We start from the raw sequence: 26,165 nt of genomic DNA on the forward strand, positions 1-26,165 counted from the left end.
CAGTTCATTCAATGGCTCTCAGCACAAACCAGGGCCCCTACTCCCTCACAGTTCCCAGCCTTCTGCATCATTTAACCACTCCCACTGAACACATGACTCTTGAGCTATGATACACTGATGCAATTGGTCTTTCCTATATATCAAATTCTTTCTATATTGATTGAACATTGAAAACTTTCACCAATGTCAATTGAAGAAGTTGGGTGCAAGAGCTCAGGGGCACGCTTGGACTTAATATAAAAAGGTTGTGCAATGGCCCCTCGCAGGTTGGCCCCATATTTGAATGGCAAGCAATCCCTCTGGGATCCATTGGGCATTTGAAAATGACATTGTGGGATCCACATACAGCCCTGTGCTTCCTGCAGTTGTCCATACTGCTGGCTGTAAACATGGTGTAACCAGTAGGGTTTCCAGGATTTCCTGGGATTCTGGCAGACTCATCCTTAAAACTGACATCAGTATGGAGAGGGTGAGGAGGGCGGGGAGACATGGAAAAAGCTTCCACGCTCTTTCCATCATAACTTGCCATGGGAACCAGTAAGGGGCAGAAATCTAGTAGAGATGAGTTCTACCCCAATTTCTGGCTCCTCTGCTCCCAAAGTACTTGATTTAAGTTTTATTTAATAAACGACATAAATGCTACTACAAATTTTATGAACTTTTTCTTACATTATTAACCTAATGTGATGAGACATATATTGACCCATTCAGTATTTGTAAAATAAAAGGATTCTGCAGTTTTGTACAATTTACTTCTGTCTTCCTCAATGCACAATTTTGTCCATTAATCTTTCCCCCCATTTTTGTAACATTTATTACTTAAAGGGGCTACGTAAACCATATCATAAAAATATTTTGGATTACATCCATATTTTAATCTTAATGTCGATGTACATTATTCAGAAAGTAAGAATTACTGTATTTGGTAACACTATTAGCTATAAGAAACAGATATATAAGTACAAAATAACTAATCCTGTTGGTGACTTGCTACATGAGAGTGCAAATGGGGCTACAACATTGTGCTGTTGATTCTCCAAGTTGTGGTGCCAATCAGTGAAGCTTTGTGCTGGGATAAATGCTTTGGGCTAAAAATTCAATTAGGCCCAAAAATGGGTACGAGGATCACGATGCGCGATCTACCCGCGTCTGTTGAATATAGTGCAGGCAGCACGTGAAATTTGTGCTGCCTTCTAATTAGCATTATTGATGTGTGCAGGCAGTGCTGAGAGCGCTCAGCAGGTGACCCAAGTTCGTGGGAGGCTAGCTCTATTTAAAGCTAGACTCCAGTTGTAAACACAGTCTGCACTTCTAAAAGGGGAGGTGCATTCTGAATTCAGCACCACATTGTACTTGTTATCAAGGCAACTGTCAGGCAGTTATGGCTCAACAGGGCAGAGAAAGTGCACCTAGGTTGGCAGACGCAGCACTGGAGGCATTAGTGCAAGGGATTCAATGGAGGAGACTGGTCCTCTACCTGCAGGGTCCAGGAGACCCTCCATACTCACAGTAAGAAGGCAATGGGAGCAGATAGCTATAGTGGTCACTGCCAGCAGTCTTTCCATGTGGAACTGGATCCAGTGCCGAAAGAAGTTTAATGACCTCACATGAGTGGTCAAGGTGAGTGAATACATCTTCAAATGCCATATCATACCAGCAAAAATGGTAGGTCATGTGTCAAATCAGCGTCACATGCCTACTCCGTATACTGCCGGCGTACATACATACCGCCCACACTGTCGCCCTCACCTAGAAGGCAAACAGCGCGGGCTGTGCTGTATTTGGGCGGAAGCGAGGCGGACGCTTTTTTTTAAACCGCCGTTACTACCGGCACTAAGGTGCCAATTTTAGTGGCCTATAATTCTACAATAAAAGCAGAAAATGCTTCAAATACAAAGAAGCACTGTCAAATATGCTTGAAGAAAAGCTAGCACTTTGCATCTGTTTCACCTTTGTTAAAAAACTCTTGTTTACAGCCTATTATAAGGTTACAACAGTGACTACACTTTAAAAGTACTTTAATTGTCTGTGAACCTCTTTCAGACATTTTGAGGATATGAAAGGTGCTTTATAAATGCAGGTTCTTTCTTACTAAATCCATTATGTGGCTCTTCATAATAACAGTTAGCATATTGATACTCTGACCGTTATACATTATTTTTCCCACCCCTCCTTGTTTGGGCAGATCTATAAAAGGGCTCTTCCAGCTGTCACTGAGTAAATTCTCTGAGCCATACACGGTGGCATAGTGGTTAGCACTGTTGCCTCACAGCGCCAGGGACCCGGGTTCGAATCCGGCCTCGGGTGACTGTCTGTGTGGAGTTTGCACATTCTCCTCGTGTTTGCGTGGGTTTTCTCCGGGTGCTCCGGTTTCCTCCCACAGTCCAAAGATGTGCGGGGTAGGTTGATTGGCTATGATAAATTGACCCTTAGTGTTAGGGGGATTAAATACGTGGGGTTACGGGGATAGGGTGGGATATGTGTTGGTGTAGGGGTTACGGGGATCGGGTGGGATATGTGTCGGTGCAGGCTCGATGGGCCGAAATGGCCTCTATCTGCACTGTGTGATTCTGTGAGGAAGGTGCCTGATTCAACCTCTGGTCTGTGTTAATTCAATGGCAGCAGCAGTAGTAGCATTATAATTCTCTGGGTTAGGGAGAGGAAAATGCCCAACGTGTTCCCACTCCTGATTGCTGTGCAACTGGAAGTGTTTTACATGTGTGGACACTGGGTGCAAACAAGATTGAGCTGTGCTGTGTTGTCCTCCACAATTGGACAACTTACAAGCACTCACTGTCAAGGCTCACCAGTGCTTGAGCTTAAGCAATGTACTTGAGGGTGACCAGTGACCATGGAATAGCACCCCAGTGAAAGTCAATATTATGTCAAGAAAAGGAACGAAGGACTGGTTCCTCCTGCCTTCCTGTATCAGTTCCAACATATTAACATCAGAAAAGAGCAAGAGACCATGAGGTGTATCATGCCTGTCCCAACCAGTTAGCAGTGCAACCTTGCCCACTGTCCACACACCACCGAGCAACACTTTGCAGCAACAGGAGAATCTGCCCCATCTACTTTCCAATGTTGACGGAGCTGTGTGTATTCCAGTCATTTCTGTTTTATTTCAGCAGTCACAGATATTCTATTTTTTTTTACCACTGCCATATAATTTGACAGAAGCTGTTCAAACTCTTTTTGCCTACAGGAATGTGCCATTGAGGATCTTAGCAAATTTCTTGCCGTACATCTTGAAAAAGACACTGAAAAAATGCAAAGCTTTGTACGCCTGGCAGCGGAAACTGAATTGGATGGAGCCATTGGCTGGTAAGTGCATTCAAAAACAGAATTATTTTTTAATGTCTGTAACTCTGAATGAATTGTAAATTAAAGGAGTTTCAAGTTCAATTTATTTTCTCTCTGGTGAAATTACCACTCTTTCAGGTATTTCCTGCTCTTCCTCTTTCTTTCTGTTCCACATACTGGGGTTGATTTTTACCTTTACCGCCTGGGAGTAAAACGTCGGGCCTGAATTTGCGATCGGAGGCTTCCCGCGGGCGGATTCCTCCAATCAAATTTTCTACGCATTTACCTGGTGGTCCGGGAGATATGGAGGCTTGAGATCCTGGGCCTCTCCTGGTAGAAATGCGTAGATGGCCACGTATCCCAGGGGTGCATGCGGTTTGCAAGCGCTCCTGGGATCACGTGGGCCAGTCCAACCAATGAAAGAAGGGAATCCCCATTCCTACCTATGGGGTTTCTGCATGTACGGAACTGTCATAAATATGAATGGGGATGACTTAAAAAATACACGAACAAATGAAATAATTTTTTTTAATTACATATATAAAATTAATTAAAATGGCATTTAATTAAATACTTCAAACAAAAATTTAATTTTTTGAATTTTAAAAAAAATATGTTTTAATGGGGCTAAAAATTAACTTAACTTATTGGACAGGGTTTTTAATGTGTAAGTGAGTGAAAACATTTTATTTTTCTATTTTTTAAAACACTTATGCTGGTAAAAACAGGCCTTATGCCACAGCATAAGAATTCCACAGCCTTTCATGGGTGCTCACTCTATCCTAATGGCCTGCTTTCTGTTGGTGCCCTGCATAATGTGGTGCTCCTTCCAGGTGCTTTCTGAGGGGCAGGGTGCAAGAGGTGACTGGCTACAAACTAGGACAATGAGAGGGCCCTCATCTCAGACATGCTGAGTCCTGGGAAAGACCGACTGCAGGTTCCAATACTGTTGCTGCTGCCTGGGCAAACTGACTCGGCCTCCTGTGTGCCGTGTGGAGATATCTGAGGCGGCTGGCTGGAGTGTTCCAATGTGCTGCCACCTGAGAGGCAGCAGCGTCATGTGAGCAGACTCCTGCCATGCCACAGATATCGGGCCTTGTTTCTGGCTGGCCATTGATCAGCTGTAGGGCTGAAGTAATGTAACATAGAAACATAGAAGATAAGAGCAGGAGTAGGCCATTCGGCCCCTCGAGCCTGTTCCGCAATTCAATGCGATCATGGCTGATCATCCAAGTTCAGTACCCGGCCCCTGCTTTCTCCCCATACCCCTTGATCCCTTTAGCCTTAAGAAATATATCCAACTCCTTCTTGAATATATTTAATGAATTGGCCTCTACTGCCATCTGTGGTAGAGAATTCCACAGCTTCACCACTCTCTGGGTGAAGAAATTCCTCCTCATTTCTGTCCTAAAAGGCCTACCCCTTATCCTTAGACTGTGACCCCTGGTTCTGGATTCCCCGACCATCGGGAACATCTTCCCTGCATCTAGTCTGTCTAGTCCTGCCAGAATTTTATAAGTTTCAATGAGATCCCCTCACATTCTTCTAAACTCCAGCGAGTACAAGCCCAATCGACCCAATCGCTCCTCATACGTCATTCCTGCCATCCCAGGTATCAGCCTGGTGCATCTTCGCTGAACTCCTTCCATGGCAAGAACATCCTTCCTCAGATAAGGCGACCAAAACGGCACACAATACTCAAGATGTGGTCTCACCAAGGCCCTGTACAACGGCAGCAAGACATCCTTGTTCCTGTACTCAAACCCTCTCGCTATGAAGGCCACATACCATTTGCCTTCTTAACCGCCTGCTGCACCTGCATGCTTCAGCAACTGGTACACAAGGACACCCAGGTCTTGTTGCACTTCCCATTCTCCCAATCTATTGCCATTCAGATAATAATCTGCCTTCCTGTTTTTGACACCAAAGTAGATAACCTTACATTTATCCACGTTATATTGCATCTGCCATGCTTCTGCCCAATCACCCAACCTGTCCAAATCATCCTGTAGTTTCTCGGCATCCTCCTCACAGCACACCCGCCCACCCAGCTTTGTGTCGTCTACAAATTTGGAGATATTACATCTAGTTCCCTTGTCTAGATCATTAATATATATTGTGAATAGCTGGGGTCCAAGGACCGATCCCCCACTAGTCACTGCCTGCCACTCGGAAAAAGAACCGTTTATTCCAACTCTTTGCTTTCTATCTGCCAACCAGTTCTCTATCCAAGTCAATACCTTGCCCCCAACCCCATGTGCCTTAACTTTACATGCTAATCTCTTATGTGGGACCTTATCGAAAGCCTTCTGAAAGTCCAAATACACCACATCCACTGGTTCTCCCTTATCTATTTTACTAGTTACATCCTCAAAAAATTCCAGTAGATTAGTCAAGCACGATTTACCTTTTGTAAATCCATGTTGACTTTGTCCAATCCTATCACTGTTTTCCAAGTGCTCTGCTATTACATCTTTTATAATGGACTAGAGCATTTTCCCCACTACCGATGTCAGGCTTACCGGTCTGTAATTCCCCGTTTTCTCTCTACCACCTTTTTTGAATAGTGGGGTAACATTAGCTACCCTCCAATCCATGCGTACTGTTCCAGATTCCATCGAATGTTGGAAGATGATCAGCAATGCATCTACTATTTCTAGGGCCACTTCCTTAAGTACCCTAGGATGTAGATTATCAGGCCCTGGGGATTTATCGGCCTTCAATCCCATCAATTTCCCTAACACCATTTCCCTACAAATACTGATTTCTTTCAGTTCCTCCCTTTCATCAGACCCTATGTTCCCCGACATTTCTGGGAGGTTATTTGTGTCCTCCTTTGTGAAGACAGAAGCAAAATATGTATTTAATTGTTCTGCCATTTCTTTGTTCCCCATTATAAATTCCCCTGATTCTGACTGCAAGGGACCTACGCTTGACTTCACCAATCTTTTTCTCTTCACATATCTATAAAAGCTTTTACAGTCAGTTTTTATGTTCCCGGCAAGCTTACTCTCATATTTTATTTTCCATTTCTTAATTAATCCCTTTGTCCTCCTTTGTTGAATCCTAAACTGCTCCCAATCCTCTGGATTACTGCTTTTTCTGGCCAATTTATATGTCCTCTCTTTGGATCTTATGCTATCCCTAATTTCGCTCGTTTGCCACGGTTGAGTCACCTTTTTTGTTTTATTTTTATGCCAAACTGCGATGAACAAATTCTGTAGTTCATCCATGCGGTCTTTGAATGTTTGCCATTGCCTATCCACTGTTAACCCTTTGAGTGACATTCCCCAATCGCGCCTCAGACCATCGTAGTTTCCTTTATTTAAATTGAGGACCCTAGTCTCTGAGTCAACTACTTCATTCTCCATCTTAACGAAGAATTCGATCATATTATGATCGCTCCGACCCAAGGGGCCTCGTACAACAAGATTGCTAATTAATCCTTTCTCGTTACATAATACCCAGTCTAAGATGGCCTGATCTCTAGTTGGTTCCTCGACATATTGGTCCAGGAAAGCATCCCGTAAACACTCCAGGAATTCCTCCTCCACAGTATTGTTACTAATTTGGTTAGCCCAATCTATATGTAGATTAAAGTCACCCATGATGACTGCTGTGCCCTTTTTGCACGCTTCTCTAATTTCCCTTTTAATGTTATCCCCAACCTCCGCATTACTGTTTAGAGGTCTACATACCACTCCCACTAACGTTTTCTGCCCCTTGGTATTTCTCAGTTCTACCCATACAGATTCCACATCATCAGAGCTAATATCCTTCCTTACAATTGTGTTAATCCCTTCTTTAACCAGTAATGCTACCCCACCTCCCTTTCCTTTTTGCCTATCTTTCCTGAATATTGAATACCCCTGGATGTTGAGTTCCCAGCCTTCGCCACCCTGGAGCCAAGTTTCCGTAATCCCAATCAAATCATATTCGTTTACCTCTATTTGCGCAGCTAATTAATCCACCTTATTACGAATGCTCCTCGCATTAAGACACAAAGCCTTCAGGCTTGTTTTTTTAACGCTCTTAGACCTATTCGAATTATTATTTACTGTGGCCATGTTTGATTTAAACCGTTGATTTCTCTGACTGCCACTTTTGTTTTTCTCCTTCCTATCTTTTGCTTTTATCCTTGTTTCCCTTTCCTCTGTCCCCCTGCTCAGGTTCCCAACCCCCTGTTCCGGTAAGATCCTGGAAGTCCTGAGATACGCTACCCTGGACCCTAGCCCCATGTGGTGGTGACTAGATAACACTTTGCTCCAATCTGTCTCCTAAGGCCAACTATTTCTGCATCCATGGAGTACACACTCACTGGTCTTTGGGCCTTCATGTTGGTGGGAGAGTAAGGACCCATGACAGGGGTAATGCTGATAAACATTTAAGGAATATCCTTTACTAGCAACAGATGTGTAAGGAGCTGCCACACATTCAGGGGTACTACAGTGCTGATAAGGTTCCCTTATGGTGCAGTTTAGGATGGCAGTGGACTCTACCAGTACCACTGCTACATGTCGCCTGTAATGGGAGACCATTCTCAGTGCCTCCATGTATGGATGATGCTCATAAAAGAAAAGAAAGACTTGCATTTATATAGCGCTGAGCCATGGCTGACACCGTGAAGCATCCTTTTTTCCAAATCAGGAGTCCAGAAATCAGAGTCCTCAGGAAAAATTGAGTCGCGCCCCCTTTGAGGTGCTAGCTTTGCCGGGGCGCTACTTTTAGTGCCCCGAAACAATAAGTGCCCCAGCAGCCGAAATTCATCGGTACCGCCCCAAGAGGGAGGAGGGGTGCGACTGGAAACGCCCGCCTCCCTCTTGGGGCACTGTGAGTGAATATCGCGGCGCGACATGCCGCAGCGCCAGCACGTCGCGCCGCAGTACTGCAGGCCTTCCTCCCCTTATTAAAGGGGAGGGGCCCAGCGCATCGCGACCCGGGGCCCAGCTGGGCCACCAGCTACCAGAGTACCGGCAAAAGAGGCCGGCACTCAAGAGAAGTGCCGGGCTCATGGAGCGCAGCCGGCACTCTGCGGTGGGGCTGCAGAGCAGGCCGGGGACGGCTGAGGGGACAGGTGCTGGCAGGCAGCCAGCAACAAAAATGGGTGCCCGGTATGTCCACTTTTACTTGCACCACCCCGGCCGCAGGTAGGCCCCCCTGATCCTATCGGATATAGCGTCCAGCGGTAAGTCAGGGGGCGCTACCGAAGATCAGTAGCTGCGCACGGCAATGACGTCACTGCCGGCGGCGCAGCGCCGCGGGGCGCTAACTGTTATCGCTGCCGCTAACCTCCCACTGAATTTCGTGGGAGGCGTTGGCGGCGCCGTGCCCAGGCGCTAGTTGCTTTGCGCCCTTTTCGCGCCCTCTTAGGGCGCTAACGGGAGGCGCAAAGCAACTGAATTTTTAGGCCATGGGATCTTGGACTTTATAAATAGAGGTATTGAGTACAAAAGTAGAGAAGTTATGCTGAACCATTAAACATGGGAGATAGGAGCAGGAGTAGGCCATTCGGCACCTTGAGCCTGCTCCGCCGTTTAATGAAATCATGGCTGATCATCCAAATTCAGTACACTGTCCCTGCTTTCTCCTCATATCCCTTGATCCCTTTAGCCTTAAGAAATATATCTAATTCCTTCTTGAATATATTTAATGAATTGGCCTCAACTGCCTTCTGTGGTAGAGAATTCCACAGGTTCACCACTCTCTGGGTGAAGAAATTCCTTCTCATCTCTGTCCTAAATGGCTTGCCCCTTATCTTTAGACTGTGACCCCTGGTTCTGGACTCCCCTGCCACCGGGAACATCCTTCCTGCATCTAGTCTGTCTAGTCCTGTTAGAATTTTATATGTTTCAGTGAGATCCTCTCTCATTCTTCTAAACTCCAGCGTATATAAGCCCAATCGACCCAATCTCTCCTCATACGTCATTCCTGCCATCCCAGGTATCAGTCTGGTGAATCTTTGCTGCACTCACTCCATGGCAAGAACATCCTTCCTCAGATAAGGCGACCAAAACTGCACACAATACTCAAGTTGTGGTCTCACCAAGGCCCTGTACAACTGCAGCAAGACATCCTTGCTCCTGTACTTGAATCCTCTCGCTATGAAGGCCAACATACCATTTGCCTTCTTAACCACCTGCTGCACCTGCATGCTTACCTTCAGCGACTGGTGCACAAGGACACCCAGGTCTCATTGCACTTCCCCTTCTCCCAGTCTATTGCTGTTCAGATAATAATCTGCCTTCCTGTTTTTGCCACCAGAAGCACTGGTTAGGCCACAACTGGAGTATTGCATCCAGTTCTGATCACCACACTTTAGAATGGATGTGAAGACACTTGAGAGGGTGCAGAGGAGATTTACCAGAATGGTTCCGGGGATGGGGGATTTTAGCTACAAGGACAGGTTGGAGAAGCTGGATTTGCTTTCATTAGAGCAAAGGAAGCTGAGGGGTGATTTGATAGAGGTGGACAAGATTATGACGGGTTTGGATAGACTAGCTGGGGAAAGGCTGTTCCCACTAGTTAATGGCACAATTACTAGGGGACACAAATTTAAGGTGTTGGACAAGAGATACAAGGGGATGTGAGGAAAAACTTTTTTACGCAACGAGTGGTGAGGACCTGGAACTCGCTGCCGATGGAAGCGGAGACACTCAAAGTTTTCAGTAGGAGACTGGATAGGCATTTGAGGGAAATAAATTTGCAGGGCTACGAGGATAGAGTGGGGGAATGGGACTGACTGGATTGCTCTGCAGAGAGCCGGCGCGGACTCGATGGGCCGAATGGTCTCCTTCTGTACCATTATGACTCTAGGTACCTCTGTCTGGACTGGTGAGTGGGAGAAGGTGAATGATGGCATGGGTCAGAATATTAGGCGTTGGGGGGCGGTGAAGAGGAGTTATCCTGAACCCAAAGGCTTGGCACATCTTCCTCCTCCTGCTCTATTGCTTCTTGCCTTGTTTCACCTGAAGAAGAAGAGTAAGAGGTTGAAATAGGTAGCAGATAAGCAAAGATTTTGTGAGGTGCAGAAGAATGAGTAACAAGAGTTTCCTTGCAAGAAGCTTGGCTAAGCAACTACAACAGGAGAAGGAAAAGCAACTCCTTGTCAAGGTAATTCTACAGCCGACAGAGACCCACTAATTTTTCTATCAGTGACAGCTTCTCTGTGTGCCTTCCCAGGAGTTTCATCACCACTTTCTAAAAGGCCCAAAGTTAGAGGATCACCCCTTTTGGCCTGACTCTCATGGTCATTGCATGTTGTCTTCTCCTGAAAGAAGATGCAGAAGCATTTATATAACGTTTTTAATGTCCTCAAGCTATCCAAAGCGCTTTACAGCCAATAAATTACTTTTGAAGTGCAGTCACTGTTTGTGGTAAACCACTTTTATCGTTCACTATCGTTACACTATAGTTATCACTGTTGTATTGTTATCACTGTTCTCACTGTTGTATCACTATACGAGGTCGCCTCTTGTCGCGCTGTTATACCTGGGCTGACCACCTCCGACTCCGCCCATGGCTCCACCTACCTGCCCAGGTATAAAGGTAGTCGACTGGCTGGTATTCCTCCTTGTTGGACCCGATCACCCACGAGGGTGGGCTCTGTTATTTAGTCAATAAAAACCTTTAGTTACGTTCCTAACTCGTCGCTTTTTATTGGACGAATTGATAGGTATATCAATTTTATTGACTAAATTTTAAAGATGTCTACTACTGGCCAGCCAGAAGCCCTCCCAGAAGCACAGCCACAGCAGCTTTCAGACACCGGACTACACCAGCCACACCAGCCGGCTTGGCTGCAAGCCCTCAAACCACCGTACCTGGATCTAAACCCACAGGCAGCAAACTCAGCCCTCAACTTCAAACACTGGCTGGACTGCTTCGAATCCTACCTGGAAGAATCCGGCGTCCCTCAGAGATCCAAACTAAGAGTTCTGAACGCCCAAGCGAGCCCGAGAGTATACGCACTCATCCAGGACACGACTACATACGAGGCCGCTATCAACCTACTGAAACAGCAGTACCGGAGCCCGGTAAATTACATGTACACCAGGCACCTCCTAAGATCCCGCCCGCAACAGCCAGGAGAGTCTGTAGCTGAATTTTTACGGGCGCTAAGAGCACTCGGCAGGAACTGTGACTTTAAAGCGGTGACGGCTGTTGAAAATACGGAAGATAATATCCGCGATGCCTTTGTGAAAGGCCTACGGTCCGACTACTCACGGCAAAGACTGCTTGAAGCTAAAGACCTGGACCTGGACAAAGCTGAAGCCCTCGCTCTCTCCCTAGAGGTGGCCCATCAGGACCAGGAGGCGTTTTCCAGGTACTGCTCGCGACCCTGGGACTCGGGCCCGACCCCTACCGCAATACCCTTCGCAGCGCCGCCCCCGGGACCTACCTCAGCGTCGGCGTCCCGGACCCGACCGGGACCGCCACCCCCGGTACCGGCTCCGACATCGGGCACCCGCGATCGGGCCGCTGGCTGCTTCTTTTGCGGCCAGGAGAAGCACCCGAGGTCGCGCTGCCCAGCCAGGAACTCTACCTGCTCAACCTGCAGGAAGAAAGGCCACTTCTCTAAGGCCTGCAGGAGCGGATCTTCAGAGGCCAGCAGTGCCTCATGCGAACTGTGGGGGCGGCCATCTTCTTTCAAGGCAACTGAGGCCAGCATCCCCACACGTGAGTCATGGGGGCGGCCATCTTTGATCAAGGCAACCGACCCCAATAGTGCCTCATGTGAGTTATGGGGGCAGCCATCTTCTCCGCCATTTTGTCCTACCTCGTGGGAGACGCCATTTTACCCACCACGCCCGACTGCCACCGGGCCCCCGGACCCGACGACCGCCTCACCCGCAGACGACAACGACTCGCTTACCTACACACTAGCCTCCGTCACTCTGGATCAAGCCCGCCCACACCACCTGTCCAAGTCGATGATGGACATCAAAGTAAACGGCCACGCCACGACCTGCCTGTTCGACAGCGGAAGCACGGAGAGCTTCATCCACCCAGACACGGTGAGCCACTACTCCCTCCCTGTCCTGCCAATGCGCAACCGAATCTCGATGGCATCGAGGTCCCACGCCACGGACATTAGCGGCTACTGTGTTGTGACCTTGTCGGTTAAGGGTACGGAGTATAAAAATTTTAAACTCCTCGTCCTCCCCCAGCTCTGCGCTGCCGTCCTACTAGGGCTGGACTTCCAATCCCACCTCCAAAGTGTAACCCTAGCATACGGTGGACCCCTCCCCCCACTCACAGTCGACAACCAGCGAATGTTAAACCGCCCACTGCGTAACACCTGCAGCCTATCCACCCTCAAGGTGCTGCCACCTTCCCTGTTCGCTAACCTCACCCCCGACTGCAAACCCGTCGCTACCAAGAGCAGGCGGTACAGCGCTGGGGACAGAGCCTTCATTAGCTCTGAGGTGCGGCGCCTCCTGAAAGAGGGCATTATCGAGGGGAGCAACAGCCCCTGGCGTGCCCAGGTCGTGGTCGTTAAGACCGGTGATAAAAATCGCCTGGTCATCGACTACAGCCAGACCATAAACAGATACACCCAGCTGGACGCATACCCCCTTCCCCGCATATCTGACATGGTCAATCAGATTGCACAATACCGCGTATTCTCGACCATCGACCTTAAGTCGGCCTACCACCAACTCCCTATCCACCCCGAGGACCGCCAGTACACCGCCTTCGAGGCGAATGGGCGCCTATACCACTTCCTTAGGGTCCCCTTCAGTGTCACCAACGGGGTCTCGGTCTTCCAAAGGGAGATGGACCGGATGGTTGACCAGAACGGACTGCAGGCCACATTCCCCTATCTAGATAACGTCACCATCTGCGGCCGCGACCGGCAGGACCATGACGTGAATCTGGAGAAATTCCTCCGTACGGCCCAACGGCTGAACCTCACCTACAATAAGGAGAAATGTGTGTTTAACACCTCGCGCCTTGCCATCCTTGGCTGTGTAGTAGAGAACGGACTCATCGGCCCCGACCCCGAAAGAATGCGCCCCCTCATGGAGCTACCCCTCCCCCACTGCTCTAAGGCACTTAAGAGAACCCTGGGGCTCTTCGCCTACTATGCCCAATGGGTGCCCAATTATGCGGACAAAGCCAGACCCCTCATGAAGTCCACATCCTTCCCCCTCACGGAGGAAGCGTGCGCGGCCTTCTCCCTCATCAAGGGAGACATAGCCAAGGCCACAATGCACGCAGTGGATGAGTCCATCCCCTTCCAAGTGGAGAGCGACGCATCCGACTTCGCCCTAGCCGCTACCCTTAACCAGGAGGGGAGGCCGGTGGCCTTCTTCTCAAGGACCCTACAGGGCCCCGAGATCCGACACTCGTCGGTCGAGAAGGAAGCCCAGGCAATTGTGGAGGTGGTACGGCGCTGGAGGCATTACCTGGCAGGCAAACGATTTACCCTCCTCACCGACCAACGTTCGGTTGCTTTCATGTTTAATAACAAGCTGAGGGGCAAAATCAAGAATGACAAGATCTTGAGGTGGAGAATCGAGCTATCCACCTACGATTATGATATCTTGTACCGGCCAGGTAAGCTGAACGAACCCCCTGATGCTCTTTCACGAATTACATGCGCCAGCGCGCATATTGATAGACTTCAGACCCTCCACAATGACCTCTGCCACCCTGGGGTCACCAGACTTTACCATTTCATTAAGGCCCGTAACCTGACCTACTCCATCGAGGAGGTCAGGACCATGACCAGGAACTGCCAGACCTGCGCCGAGTGCAAACCGCACTTCTATAGGCCGGACAGAGCAAGCCTGATCAAGGCCACCCGCCCCTTCGAGCGCCTGAGCATCGACTTTAAGGGGCCTCTACCGTCATCTGGCCGTAATGTGTACTTCATCAACATCGTTGATGAGTACTCCCGTTTCCCTTTTGCCTTCCCCTGCCCAGACATGACCAGTACCACGGTCATCAAGTGCCTGAACGACCTCTTCGCCTTGTTCGGGTTCCCGAACTATATACATAGTGACCGGGGCTCCTCCTTCATGAGCGAGGAACTCCGTCAGTTCCTACTAGCGAGAGGTATTGCAGCAAGTAGGACCACCAGCTACAACCCCCAAGGGAACGGCCAGGTGGAAAGAGAGAACGCGACGGTATGGAAGGCCGTCCTCTTAGCCTTAAAGTCTAAGGGCCTCCCAACCTCCCGCTGGCAGGAAGTCCTCCCGACAGCGCTGCACTCCATCCGGTCACTACTTTGCACTGCCGTTAACACCACCCCCCATGAACGAATGTTTGTTTTCCCCAGGAAGTCGACTACGGGAACCACTCTACCAACCTGGCTGACCTCTCCGGGGCCCGTCTTGCTGCGAAAGCACGTGAGGGCCCATAAAACGGACCCCCTGGTCGAGAGGGTGAACCTCCTGCACGCCAACCCCCAGTACGCCTACGTGGCTTACCCAGACGGGCGGGAGGACACTGTCTCCTTACGAGACCTCGCACCCTCGGGCACTCTGGAGACACCACCTTTACCCCCCCCCACCACCCCCCCAATTCCAGCCCAGGTAGACGGCATGCCGGAACCCCACGAGCCTTCGCCGACCACGCAGACACCAGCATTAACACCGGATAATGCAGCACCGCCGCTGCGACGATCGGAGAGGCTTACGAGGCCTCCGGACAGACTGACATACCAGAACTGGTAGTACACTTCACCCCGCCGGACTCAAATCTAAACAAGGGGTGAATGTGGTAAACCACTTTTATCGTTCACTATCGTTACACTATAGTTATCACTGTTGTATTGTTATCACTGTTCTCACTGTTGTATCACTATACGAGGTCGCCTCTTGTCGCGCTGTTATACCTGGGCTGACCACCTCCGACTCCGCCCATGGCTCCACCTACCTGCCCAGGTATAAAGGTAGTCGACTGGCTGGTATTCCTCCTTGTTGGACCCGATCACCCACGAGGGTGGGCTCTGTTATTTAGTCAATAAAAACCTTTAGTTACGTTCCTAACTCGTCGCTTTTTATTGGACGAATTGATAGGTATATCACTGTTGTATCGTGTACTATGCAGCAGACAATTTGCGCACATCAGGGTCCCAGAAACAGCAATGAGATAAATGACCAGGTAATCTGTTTTAATAATGTTGGTAGGCTTGTGATTGGAATAAAAAGATAGTCAATACATTGGTGCCAATTTTAAGGGGGCAGGTTGGGGCAGTGAGCGAGTGGGGCGGCAGGGAAGCTCAGCGTGAGGCCTGAACCATTTACTCTCCTGGACCTCATTTGAATAAACAGGACAGTCTCCTGCCCGAAAACTGTAGGTGTGATGTCAGGGCTGGTAACGAAGGGGAATACATTCAGGATTATCACTAGAGGAACAAAGAGGAAAGTTAAAAGAAAATGTTGCACACAGAGGGTTATTAGAACATGGAATGCTTTCCCACAAATGGCTGATAAAGCAGAGTCTATAATGTTATTTAAAAGAGAATCGGATAAGTGGATCTAGTACTGGCACTAGATCTAGTACTAGTAATTTCTACGATTCTACAACAGTTGTCAGATAGATCCTCTCTTTCCAAACCTAGAGAAAAGTTGACTTTTTCCACTGTGTGCCAATCTATTCCACATTTCCTTTAGAGGAAACCAAACCGACTGAACTTGTATACTCTGTATTACAAATATTGTTGTTTTTAAAGGTACATGGGCAAGAAAAGGCTTCCATTTACTGGAAGAAAGCTACACAAATTGTTCAAGGAAGCACTTGTACAATCTCTGAAAGATCTTCTAGGTCAAGTTTACGGTATGAAAAATATTGGAGAAATGAAGGAAAAGGTATTTATTTATTTTATTTTGCATGTATTGAATGTATTAGAACATGAAAATCTGTTTCCATTATTTTACTTTATGTATCCATTATAAATAGTATTGATACATATTTATTTACTTTCCCAAATCTCCAATTTTTCTTATGAATTATTTGTGTTTTCATATAAATTTATTCAATCTTGACTCCAATGCTTTGAAACATTGACCCATATTCTTTTTCCTAGTGTTCTCATTTAGCTTTGTGATATTCCCTTGTGCCTTCTACAGCAGTGCTGTTATCTATCTATTTCCCTTTCTCTCCTGGAATCCTGGCTGATCTCCGCGTAGCAGGAAAACTGAGGCCGATTGTTTATTTTTCTTATTTAATAGTTTATTTATAAATCCCAGCCAATACATAGCATAACCCCGAGCCACTGATCCTGGCCTTCCTCACCTGTGATCAGTGACTCACCCAGTGTTCCCTCTGTACATTGCTCCAAAGTGTGTACAGCTGAGCCTAGTGCTAGCTTCAAGTGGTGTGGGTCATGCAGAGCTCTGAGGAGAGCGCTACATTTCTGTCGGACAGGTTTCCTTCTCTTGGGCTTATTTTGTTTTTACAAAAACAAATGGCACAACATGAGCATGTGCGCATTGCTTTTAACTTAATGAAAATTAAAATCATTGCCAGTAAATGTATTCAGTCATCACTGCGCAAGTTAGGAAACTCCCATTTTTTGTGCTGCATTTGCAGCATATTACTGAATAAATGTGGGTTAAGAATGTCCTTCTGTGAAACTGTTTGGGCTTAACTTCCATCCCTGTTGAACCCTTTTTTTAATTATAAATAAAAACAGAAAATGCTGGAAATACTCAGCAGGTCAGGCAGCATCTGTGGAGAGAGAAACAGAGTTAACGCTTCAGGTCGATGACCCTTCATCAGAACTGGAAAAAGTTAGAGATGTAACAGATTTTTAAGCAAGTGTAGGGGCAGGGAAAGGGAGGAGGGGAGGAAAGAACAAAAGAGAAGGTCTGTGATAGGATGGAAGGCAGGAGAGATTAAAAGACAAAAGGGACGATGGTGCAAGGCAAAAGGAGATGGTAATGGGACAAATTAAGAAACAAAAGATGACTCTAGATGAGGTGTAAATGGAAATGTTTATTACTTTGTTGTTCTTTAAGTTTGTAGAGGGTGTTCACCAATGTTCCCTCTTATTTTTATTTTTACTGGGCGGGCGACAAACTCCTCTGAGCACGACGTTTTTGTCCATGGGCACTTGGCAGCGGCGGAAAACGACAACAGCAGCATTAACAACAGCAGCAGCCGCCCCCAGTGAGACCTATCCTAAGTTCAATTATTTCCCTCATTATTGGGTCGGTCACTGAAATCTTTTACAGAGGCTGCGTGCCTCCATTATAACAGGATTAAGGCATCGCGCGAGAGCAGGCAGCAGCAGAGGTTATCGGGAACAGAGTGGCAGACACCAGACAAACAGAGGGAAGAACTCAAAAAATGACGTAATAGTCAGCATGGAGTATGGAGCGGCGTGGTTAAGTTACAGATAAGTATTTAGTTTATTGGTTCGTGTTTTTGGTGATTAGTGTAAGTAGTTAGTTTTTTGGTTAGTGTTTTTAGTGGTTAGTGTTTTTTAATGGTTAGTGTTTGTGCTTTAGTGTTAGCTAAATTGTTAAATAGCCTTAAAGCTAAAAAGAATCTATAAATAAATTGTATCTATAAATAAATATAGACCAAGATATGGCAGAGCAGGTTGTGTGTCTGGACTGCAGTATGTGGGAATTTGTGGGCAGCGAGACTATCCCAAGCGAACACGTCTGCAGTAGATGTCTCCGTCTCGAATCCCCCCGGCTCAGAGTCATTGAGTTGGAGTGTGAGTTGGAGACACTCTGACACATAAGGGAGGGGGATGATTATCTGGACACTTTGCCTCGGTCACACCTCATAGAGAGGTGCAGGTTCAGAATGGGGTTGTTGTGACCGATAGTGTACAGAATAAGTGCAACCCAGGTGAGATAGAGAACGAGGATCTGCAGAAACTGATCCTATCCAACAGGTACGATGTACTTGTTACCTGTCGGAAGGACAGCTAGAATGCTGATCACGGCATCTTGGAGCAGGAGGCTGTCCATAGTGGGGAGAAAGAGGAGGAGGGGAAGCATAATGTGGTAGTTGTAGGGGATTCTATAATTAGACAGATGGATAGAAACATAAAACATAGAAGATAGGAGCAGCAGTAGGCCATTCGGCCCCTCGAGCCTGTTCCGCCATTTAATGAGATCATGGCTGATCATCCAAATTCAGTACCCTGTCCCTGCTTTCTCCCCTTAATCCCTTTAGCCTTAAGAAATATATCTAACTCCTTCTTGAATATATTTAATGAATTGGCCTCAACTGCCTTGTGTGGTAGAGAATTCCACAGGTTCACTCTCTGGGTGAAGAAATTCCTCCTCATCTCAGTCCTAAATGGCTTACTCCTTATCCTTAGACTGTGACCCCTGGTTCTGGACTCCCCGACCATTGGGAACATTCTTCCTGCATCTAGTCTGTCTAGTCCTGTTAGAATTTTATTAGTTTCAATGAAATCCCCTCTCATTCTTCTAAACTCTAGCGAATATAAGCTTAATCGACCCAATCTCTCCTCATACGTCATTCCTGCCATCCCAGATATCAGTCTGGTGAATCTGTGCTGCACTCCCTCCATGGCAAGAACATCCTTCCTCAGATAAGGCAACCAAAACTGCACACAATACTCAAGGTGTGGTCTCACCAAGGCCCTGTACAACTGCAGCAAGACATCCTGGCTCCTGTACTCGAATCCTGTCGCTATGAAGGCCAACATACCATTTGCCTTCTTAACCACCTGCTGCACCTGCATGCTTACCTTCAGCGACTGGTGCACAAGGACACCCAGGTCTCTTTGCACTTCCCCTTTTCCCAATCTATTGCCGTTCAGCGGCGGGAATCCGAGCGGCAGCGACCTATAAAAGGTAAGCCCGAGGCGCGGGTAGGCCTCAGTGCGGCAGCGGCGGGAATCCGAGCGGCAGCGACCTATAAAAGGTAAGCCCGAGGCGCGGGTAGGCCTCAGAGCGGCAGCGGCGGGAATCCGAGCGGCAGCGACCTATAAAAGGTAAGCCCGAGGCGCGGGTAGGCCTCAGAGCGGCAGCGGCGGGAATCCGAGCGGCAGTGACCTATAAAAGGTAAGCCCGAGGCGCGGGTAGGCCTCAGAGCGGCAGCGGCGGGAATCCGAGCGGCAGCGACCTATAAAAGGTAAGCCCGAGGCGCGGGTAGGCCTCAGAGCGGCAGCGGCGGGAATCCGAGCGGCAGCGACCTATAAAAGGTAAGCCCGAGGCGCGGGTAGGCCTCAGAGCGGCAGCGGCGGGAATCCGAGCGGCAGCGACCTATAAAAGGTAAGCCCGAGGCACGGGTAGGCCTCAGAGCGGCAGCGGCGGGAATCCGAGCGGCAGTGACCTATAAAAGGTAAGCCCGAGGCGCGGGTAGGCCTCAGAGCGGCAGCGGCGGGAATCCGAGCGGCAGCGACCTATAAAAGGTAAGCCCGAGGCGCGGGTAGGTTTACTAATCTCCAATCTCAGAGGGAGAGAAGTAAAAAGTAATCGAGGTGTGACGTCACCACAAAGCAGGTAAGTGATTGGTTGGTGAGTATTTCTCTCTTTTTTAAAACTTTAACTCTGTGGTTTATAGTTTTTAAGGTCTCTGTGTTGTAGCGGGGACAGTTTGTAAACCAGGGCCCTTAAATATATCATTTAACTGTGGTGAAATTGGTGGGATTCATTTGTTTAATTTAATTGCAATTAATTAAAGGGTAAGTCATGGCAGGACAGGCCAGTGCCGTGGTATGCTCCTCCTGCGCTATGTGGGAACTCAGGGACATTTCCTGTGTCCCTGACAACCATGTGTGCAGGAAGTGTGTCCAGCTGCAGCTACTGGCAGACCGCATTACGGTGCTGGAGCAGCGATTGGATACATACTGAACCATTCGCGATGCTGAGGACGTCGTGAATAGCACATTTAATCAGTTGGTCACACCGCAGGTAAAGGTGGCACAGGCAGAGAGGGAACGGGTGACCAACAGGCAGAGTAGTAGGTGCAGGCAGGTAGTGCAGGGGTCCCCTGTGGCCATCCCCCTCTCAAACAGATATACCGCTTTGGATACTGATGGAGGGGATGGCTTACCAGGGGAAGGCAGCAGCAGCCAACTTCCTGGCACCAGGGGTGGCTCTGCTGCACAGGACGGGAGGAAAAAGACTGGGAGAGCTATAGTGATAGGGGATTCTATTGTAAGGGGAATAGATAGGTGTTTCTGCGGCCGCAAACAAGACTCCAGGATGGTGTGTTGCCTCCTGGTGCAAGGGTCAAGGATGTCTCACAGCGGCTGCAGAACATTTTGGAAGGGGTGAACAGCCAGTTGTCGTGGTGCATATAGGTACCAACGATATAGGTAAAAACCGGGATGAGGTCCTAAAAGCTGAATATAGGGAGTTAGGAGGTAAATTAAAAAATAGGACCTCAAAGGTAGTAATCTCAGGATTGCTACCAGTGCCACGTGCTAGTCAGAGTAGAAATAGACAGATATTTCAGATTAATACGTGGCTAGAGGAATGGTGCAAGAGGGAGGGATTCAAATTTCTGGGACATTGGAACCGGTTCCGGGGGAGGTGGGACCAGTACAAAACGGATGGTTTGCACCTGGGCAGGGCCGGGACCGATGTCATAGGGGGAGTTTTTGCTAATGCTCTAGAGGAGGGTTTAAACTAAAATGGCAGGGGGTTGGGAACCTGAGCGGAGAGACAGAGGAAAGGGAAACAAGGATAAAAGCAAGACAGGAAGGAGAAAAACAAAAGTGGCAGGCAGAGAAATCAAGGGTTTAAATCAAACATGGCCACAGTAAATAATAATTCTAAAAGATCTAAGAGCGCTAAAAAAACAAGCCTGAAGGCTTTGTGTCTTAATGCAAGGAGCATTCGTAATAAGGTGGATGAATTAGCTGCGCAAATAGAGGTAAACGAATATGATATGATTGGGATTACGGAAACATGGCTCCAGGGTGGCCAAGCCTGGGAACGCAATATCCCAGGGTATTCAATATTCAGGAAAGATAGGCAAAAAGGAAAAGGAGGTGGTGTAGCATTGCTGGTTAAACAGGGGATTAACACAATTGAAAGGAAGGATATTAGCTCTGATGATGTGGAATCTGTATGGGTAGAACTGCAAAATACCAAGGGGCAGAAAACGTTAGTGGGAGTGGTATATAGACCTCCAAACAGTAATGCGGAGGTCGGGGATGGCATTAAACGGGAAATTAGAGAAGCGTGCAATAAGGGCACAGCAGTTATCATGGGTGTTTTTAATCTACATATAGATTGGGCTAACCAAATTAGTAACAATACTGTGGAGGAGGAATTCCTGGAGTGTATACGGGATGGTTTCCTGGACCTATATGTCGAGGAACCAACCAGAGATCAGGCCATCTTAGACTGGGTATTATGTAATGAGAAAGGATTAATTAGCAATCTTGTTGTGCGAGGCCCCTTCGGTCAGAGCGATCATAATATGATAGAATTCTTCATTAAGATGGAGAGTGAAATAGTTGACTCAGAGACTAGGGTCCTGAATTTAAATAAAGGAGACTACAATGGTATGAGGTGCAAGTTGGGTAGGATTGATTGGGAATGACACTCAAAGGGTTGACGGTGGATGGGCAATGGCAAACATTCAAAGATCGCATGGATGAACTACAGAATTTGTTCATCCCAATTTGGCATAAAAATAAAACAAAAAAGGTGACTCAACCGTGGCTAACAAGGGAAATTAGGGATAGCATAAGATCCAAGGAGAGGACATATAAATTGGCCAGAAAAAGCAGTAAACCTGAGGATTGGGAGCTGTTTAGGATCCAACAAAGGAGGACAAAGGGATTAATTAAGAGGGGGAAATAGAGTATGAGAGTAAGCTTTCAGGGAACATAAAAACTGACTGTAAAAGCTTGTATAGATATGTGAAGAGAAAAAGATTGGTGAAGTCAAGCGTAGGTCCCTTGCAGTCAGAATCAGGGGAATTTATAATGGGGAACAAAGAAATGGCAGAACAATTAAATACATACTTTGGTTCTGTCTTCACAAAGGAGGACACAAATAACCTCATGCAGGAAATTAATTGGCCAATTAGGGGAAAATCACACTTTTTCAACACTTCACTTAGGAGTCGGGGTCCTGACACGATTTCCACCTGACACGCCCCAGCCCGCCCACACTGACAAAATCCAGCCCTAAGCCTCTATTTATAAAGCCCAGGATCCCATATGCTTTATTAACTATGTTGTTAATTTGTCCTGCCACCTTCAAAGTTTTGTGCACAAGCTCCCCCAGGTCTCTCTGTTCTTGCGCCCCCTTAAAAATTGTACCATAGTTCCGACCAAATTGTATCACCTCACACTCCTCTGTGTTGAATTTCATCTGCCATGTGTCCCCCCATACCACCAGCCTGTCTAGGTATTCTAGAAGTCTATTACTATCTTCATCACTGTTTACTACACTTACAAGTTTCGTGTCATCTGCCAATTTTGAAATTGTGACCTGTACCCTCAAGTCCAAGTCATTAATGTATATCAAAAACAGCAGTGGCCCTAGTACTGAACCTTGGGGTACTCCAATGTATACCTCCCTCCAGTCACAGCCATTCACCACAATTCTCTGATTTCTATCCCTTAGCCAATCTTGTATTCTAGCTTGGCAGTGGGATAGGAACCTGAGCATAGATTCAGAAGTGAGATAAGCAAAGCTGGAAATGGAAGGCAGTAAATTAGTAAGTGAGTTTGGAAGGCAGAGGAAACAAAGGCTAGAAAATAGACAACAAAGGAGTTTGGTAGTGCTTAATGGTATATACTGTACTTCAATGCAAGGAGTCCAGTGAATAAGGCAGATAACAACATAAGAAATAAGAGCAGGAGTAGGCCATACAGCCCCTCGAGCCTGCTCCGCCATTCAATAAGATCATGGCTGATCATCGACCTCAACTCCACTTTCCCGCCTGATCTCCATATCCCTTGATTCCCTTAGAGCCCAAGAATCTATCAATCTCAGCCTTGAATATACTCAAAGATTCAGCATTCACAGCCCTCTGGGGCAGAGAATTCCAAAGATGTACAACCCTCTGAGTGAAGAAATTCTTCCTCATCTCCAGCCAGGGGAACCAACCTCTCAGCATCTACCCTGTCAGAATCTTGTATGTTTCAAGGAGATCACCTCTCATTCTTCTAAACTCCAGCGAGTATAGGCCCATTCTACACAATCTCTCATCATAGGACAGCCCTCTCATTCCAGGAATCAATCTAGTGAACGTTTGTTGCACCGCCTCCAAGGCAAGTATATCCTTCCTTAGATAAGGAGACCAAAACTGTGCACAGTACTCCAGGTGTGGTCTCACCAAGGCCCTGTACAATTGTAGCAAGACTTCTTTACTCTTGTACTCCAACCCCCTTGCAATAAAGGCCAACATGCCATTTGCCTTCCTTATTGCTTGCTGTACCTGCATGCTAGCTTTCTGTGTTTCTTGCACGAGGACACCCAAATCTCTGAACAACACCATTTCAAAGTTTCTCACCATTTAAAAAATATTCTGTTTTTCTATTCTTCCTACCAAAGTTAATAACCTCATATTTCCCTACATTATACTCCATCTGCCACCTTACTGCCCACTAACTTAGTCTATCTATATACCTTTGCAAACTCTTTGGGCAGGATTTTCATTGAGCCATGGAGGCAGGATTGGAGGCGTGTGGGGGGTTAAAATCGCGGAAACTGGCAGGCGGGACCATCCCCGCCTCCATCCCGCCTCCGAGCAATTTTAATTCATTCGTGTCTAATGGTCCCGTCTCCGTCCCGCCTTCAAGAGGCGGGATATGCCATTAAGGCCCTTAACAAGCACTAAATTGCCTCTATAATGCCATTTTGAAAGGCCTTTGCGATTTTAACCCTTTTCCCACGTGAAACACGCCGATGAAACCTGACGGGAGCACAATTGGATTGCTGACTATCAGCTGCAGGTCAACCATTAAATAGGAGATTTGATCAGCCATCATTTGCAGGTGGCAGGACTTTGTTGTCTCAGGTCTGGGGAAACTTTTAGAAGGCTTAACCACAGCTGTGGAAGTTTGGAGCCTGACACCCATCTCCAGTGTGACCTCCTGGGAAACCCCGCTCGCCACCTTCACTGAGCGCTTCATCAACTGAGGCAAATACCAGAAGCATGGGAGCCATTTATTTCCTTCCCTTCTGGACATTAGATAAGCTCGAGCACCAGCCGCGGCACCAGCAGAACCAGGAACAACAGCAGCACCACCAGCAGCAGCAGCAACAGGAGCGCCAGGCTGCTGCTCACCCACCTGAAGCTGCACAGGCCAGAAGGGGCCAGCGCATGGAAGCCCGTCGGCGCAGGAGATACCCCCCAAACAGGGTCTACAGACACAGGGTCAGCTACCTCAACATGAGTGAGCAGCAGTGCCAAAGGCGGCTCTGACTTTCGCGAGAGGTAGTGAGTGACATCTGCGCAATGCTGCAACAATACCTGCAGCCCAGAAAACCAGGTGGACAAGCCTTATGAGTGGCCGTCAAAGTCACCACCGCACTCAACTTTTTAGCCTCTGACTCATTCCAGGGATCAGCAGCAGACATCAGTGGCATCTCCCAGGTGGCTGCACACACTTGCATCACGCAGGGTATCCGATGCCCTCTTTGCCATTGCGCACAATCACATCCATTTCACCAAGGATCAAGCTAGTGTCATGGCGCGAGCGGTTGGATTAGCTAATCTGGCAGGCTTTCCAAGGGTGCAGGGCATCGTTGACTGCACACATGTGGCCCTTAAGGCACCCCATCGCAATCCAAGTATTTTTGTCAACCGCAAAGACTTCCACTCCCTTAACGTTCAGCTGGTGTGTGGCCACAAGAAGGAAATTTTGCATGTTTGTGCCAAGTACCCTGGCAGTTGCCATGACTCCTTCATACTGTGCCAGTCTAGTGTGCCTCCGCTATTCAGTCTGCCAGACCAACTTAACGGATGGCTACTTGGAGACAAGGGCTATCCCCTGAGAACGTGGCTAATGATGCCGTTGAGGAGACCATCCAACGAAGCAGAGGAGAGCTACAACTCCAGCCACACGTCCACCAGAGTCAGAATAGAGCAAACCATCGGTTTGCTGAAGATGCGCTTCAGATGCCTGGATTGATCCGGTGGAGCCCTGCAGTACTCAGCAGCCAGGGTCTCCAGAATCGTCATGGTTTGCTGTGCACTTCACAACATGGCACAGCGCCGTGGCTTGCAGATTCCTGAGGACCAAGTGGCTCCTCACATATCCTCCTCAGATGATGAGGAGGAGGAGGAGGAGGAAAGCGAAAACGAACATCCTGCAGAGGCCCATCAACCAGCGGCAGCATTACGCGAGAACATTGCTGCCCGGGATGCAAGGAACGCACTCATCTTGGCCAGATTTGCTTAGCCTAGCCGATCAAGCACTTTTGCCTCGCAGCTTCTTACCTGAGCATCAACAATGGCCAAGACCCTTCGGATTCCTAGCTATTTGACCAGCATATTACTTGCAATTGCAAGTAATCCTAAGCCCTCAATATGAAAGTCCCATTCACGAAATGACACACGCCACAACTACAACAGTAGCCATCAGAATGTTTATTAACATTATTAATCTGATGGTTTTTTCTAACAATACATCAAATTTCACCCAAGTGACTACACTTGTAACTATTTGTGCAGTATCTTTCTCTTACGCGTGCTCCTACGTGGTGCTTCCCCTGTGGCTTCAGCAGATGTGGAAGCCCCTTGCTCACTTTCCTGCTGCTCCTGTCTCGACACCTTTGGCGGGCGCCCTCTGGGGTTGCGAGCCTGTGAGAGCTCGTCAACAGTCTGCTGCTCCTGCGGCTGTGCAGGGGTTGAGACGCCGATCTCAGTTGGGTGTGGACTCCGGTGGGGCTCTGACTGAGTGCTCTGCAGTAGCATGGAAGTGTGAGCGCTTGGAGAGGAGCCCC

The 26,165-nt window shown here is 47.9% G+C and overlaps 1 protein-coding gene across 1 annotated transcript in view; it reads left to right on the forward strand.

Moving 5' to 3' along the window:
- The window catches only part of LOC147123128 (uncharacterized), a 170,362-nt gene that overhangs the window by 93,299 nt on the left and 50,898 nt on the right, over positions 1–26,165 (forward strand). The window contains exons 9-10 of the mRNA XM_085966744.1: positions 3,206–3,324; positions 15,986–16,121. Of these exons, the coding sequence (XP_085822870.1) occupies positions 3,206–3,324; positions 15,986–16,121 (255 nt within the window). The remainder of the gene's footprint in view (positions 1–3,205; positions 3,325–15,985; positions 16,122–26,165) is intronic.

This window comes from Somniosus microcephalus, chromosome 2 (assembly GCF_052327205.1).
Source record: "Somniosus microcephalus isolate GS21.2 chromosome 2, FLI_Smic_1.0, whole genome shotgun sequence".
Lineage (NCBI taxonomy): Eukaryota > Metazoa > Chordata > Chondrichthyes > Squaliformes > Somniosidae > Somniosus > Somniosus microcephalus.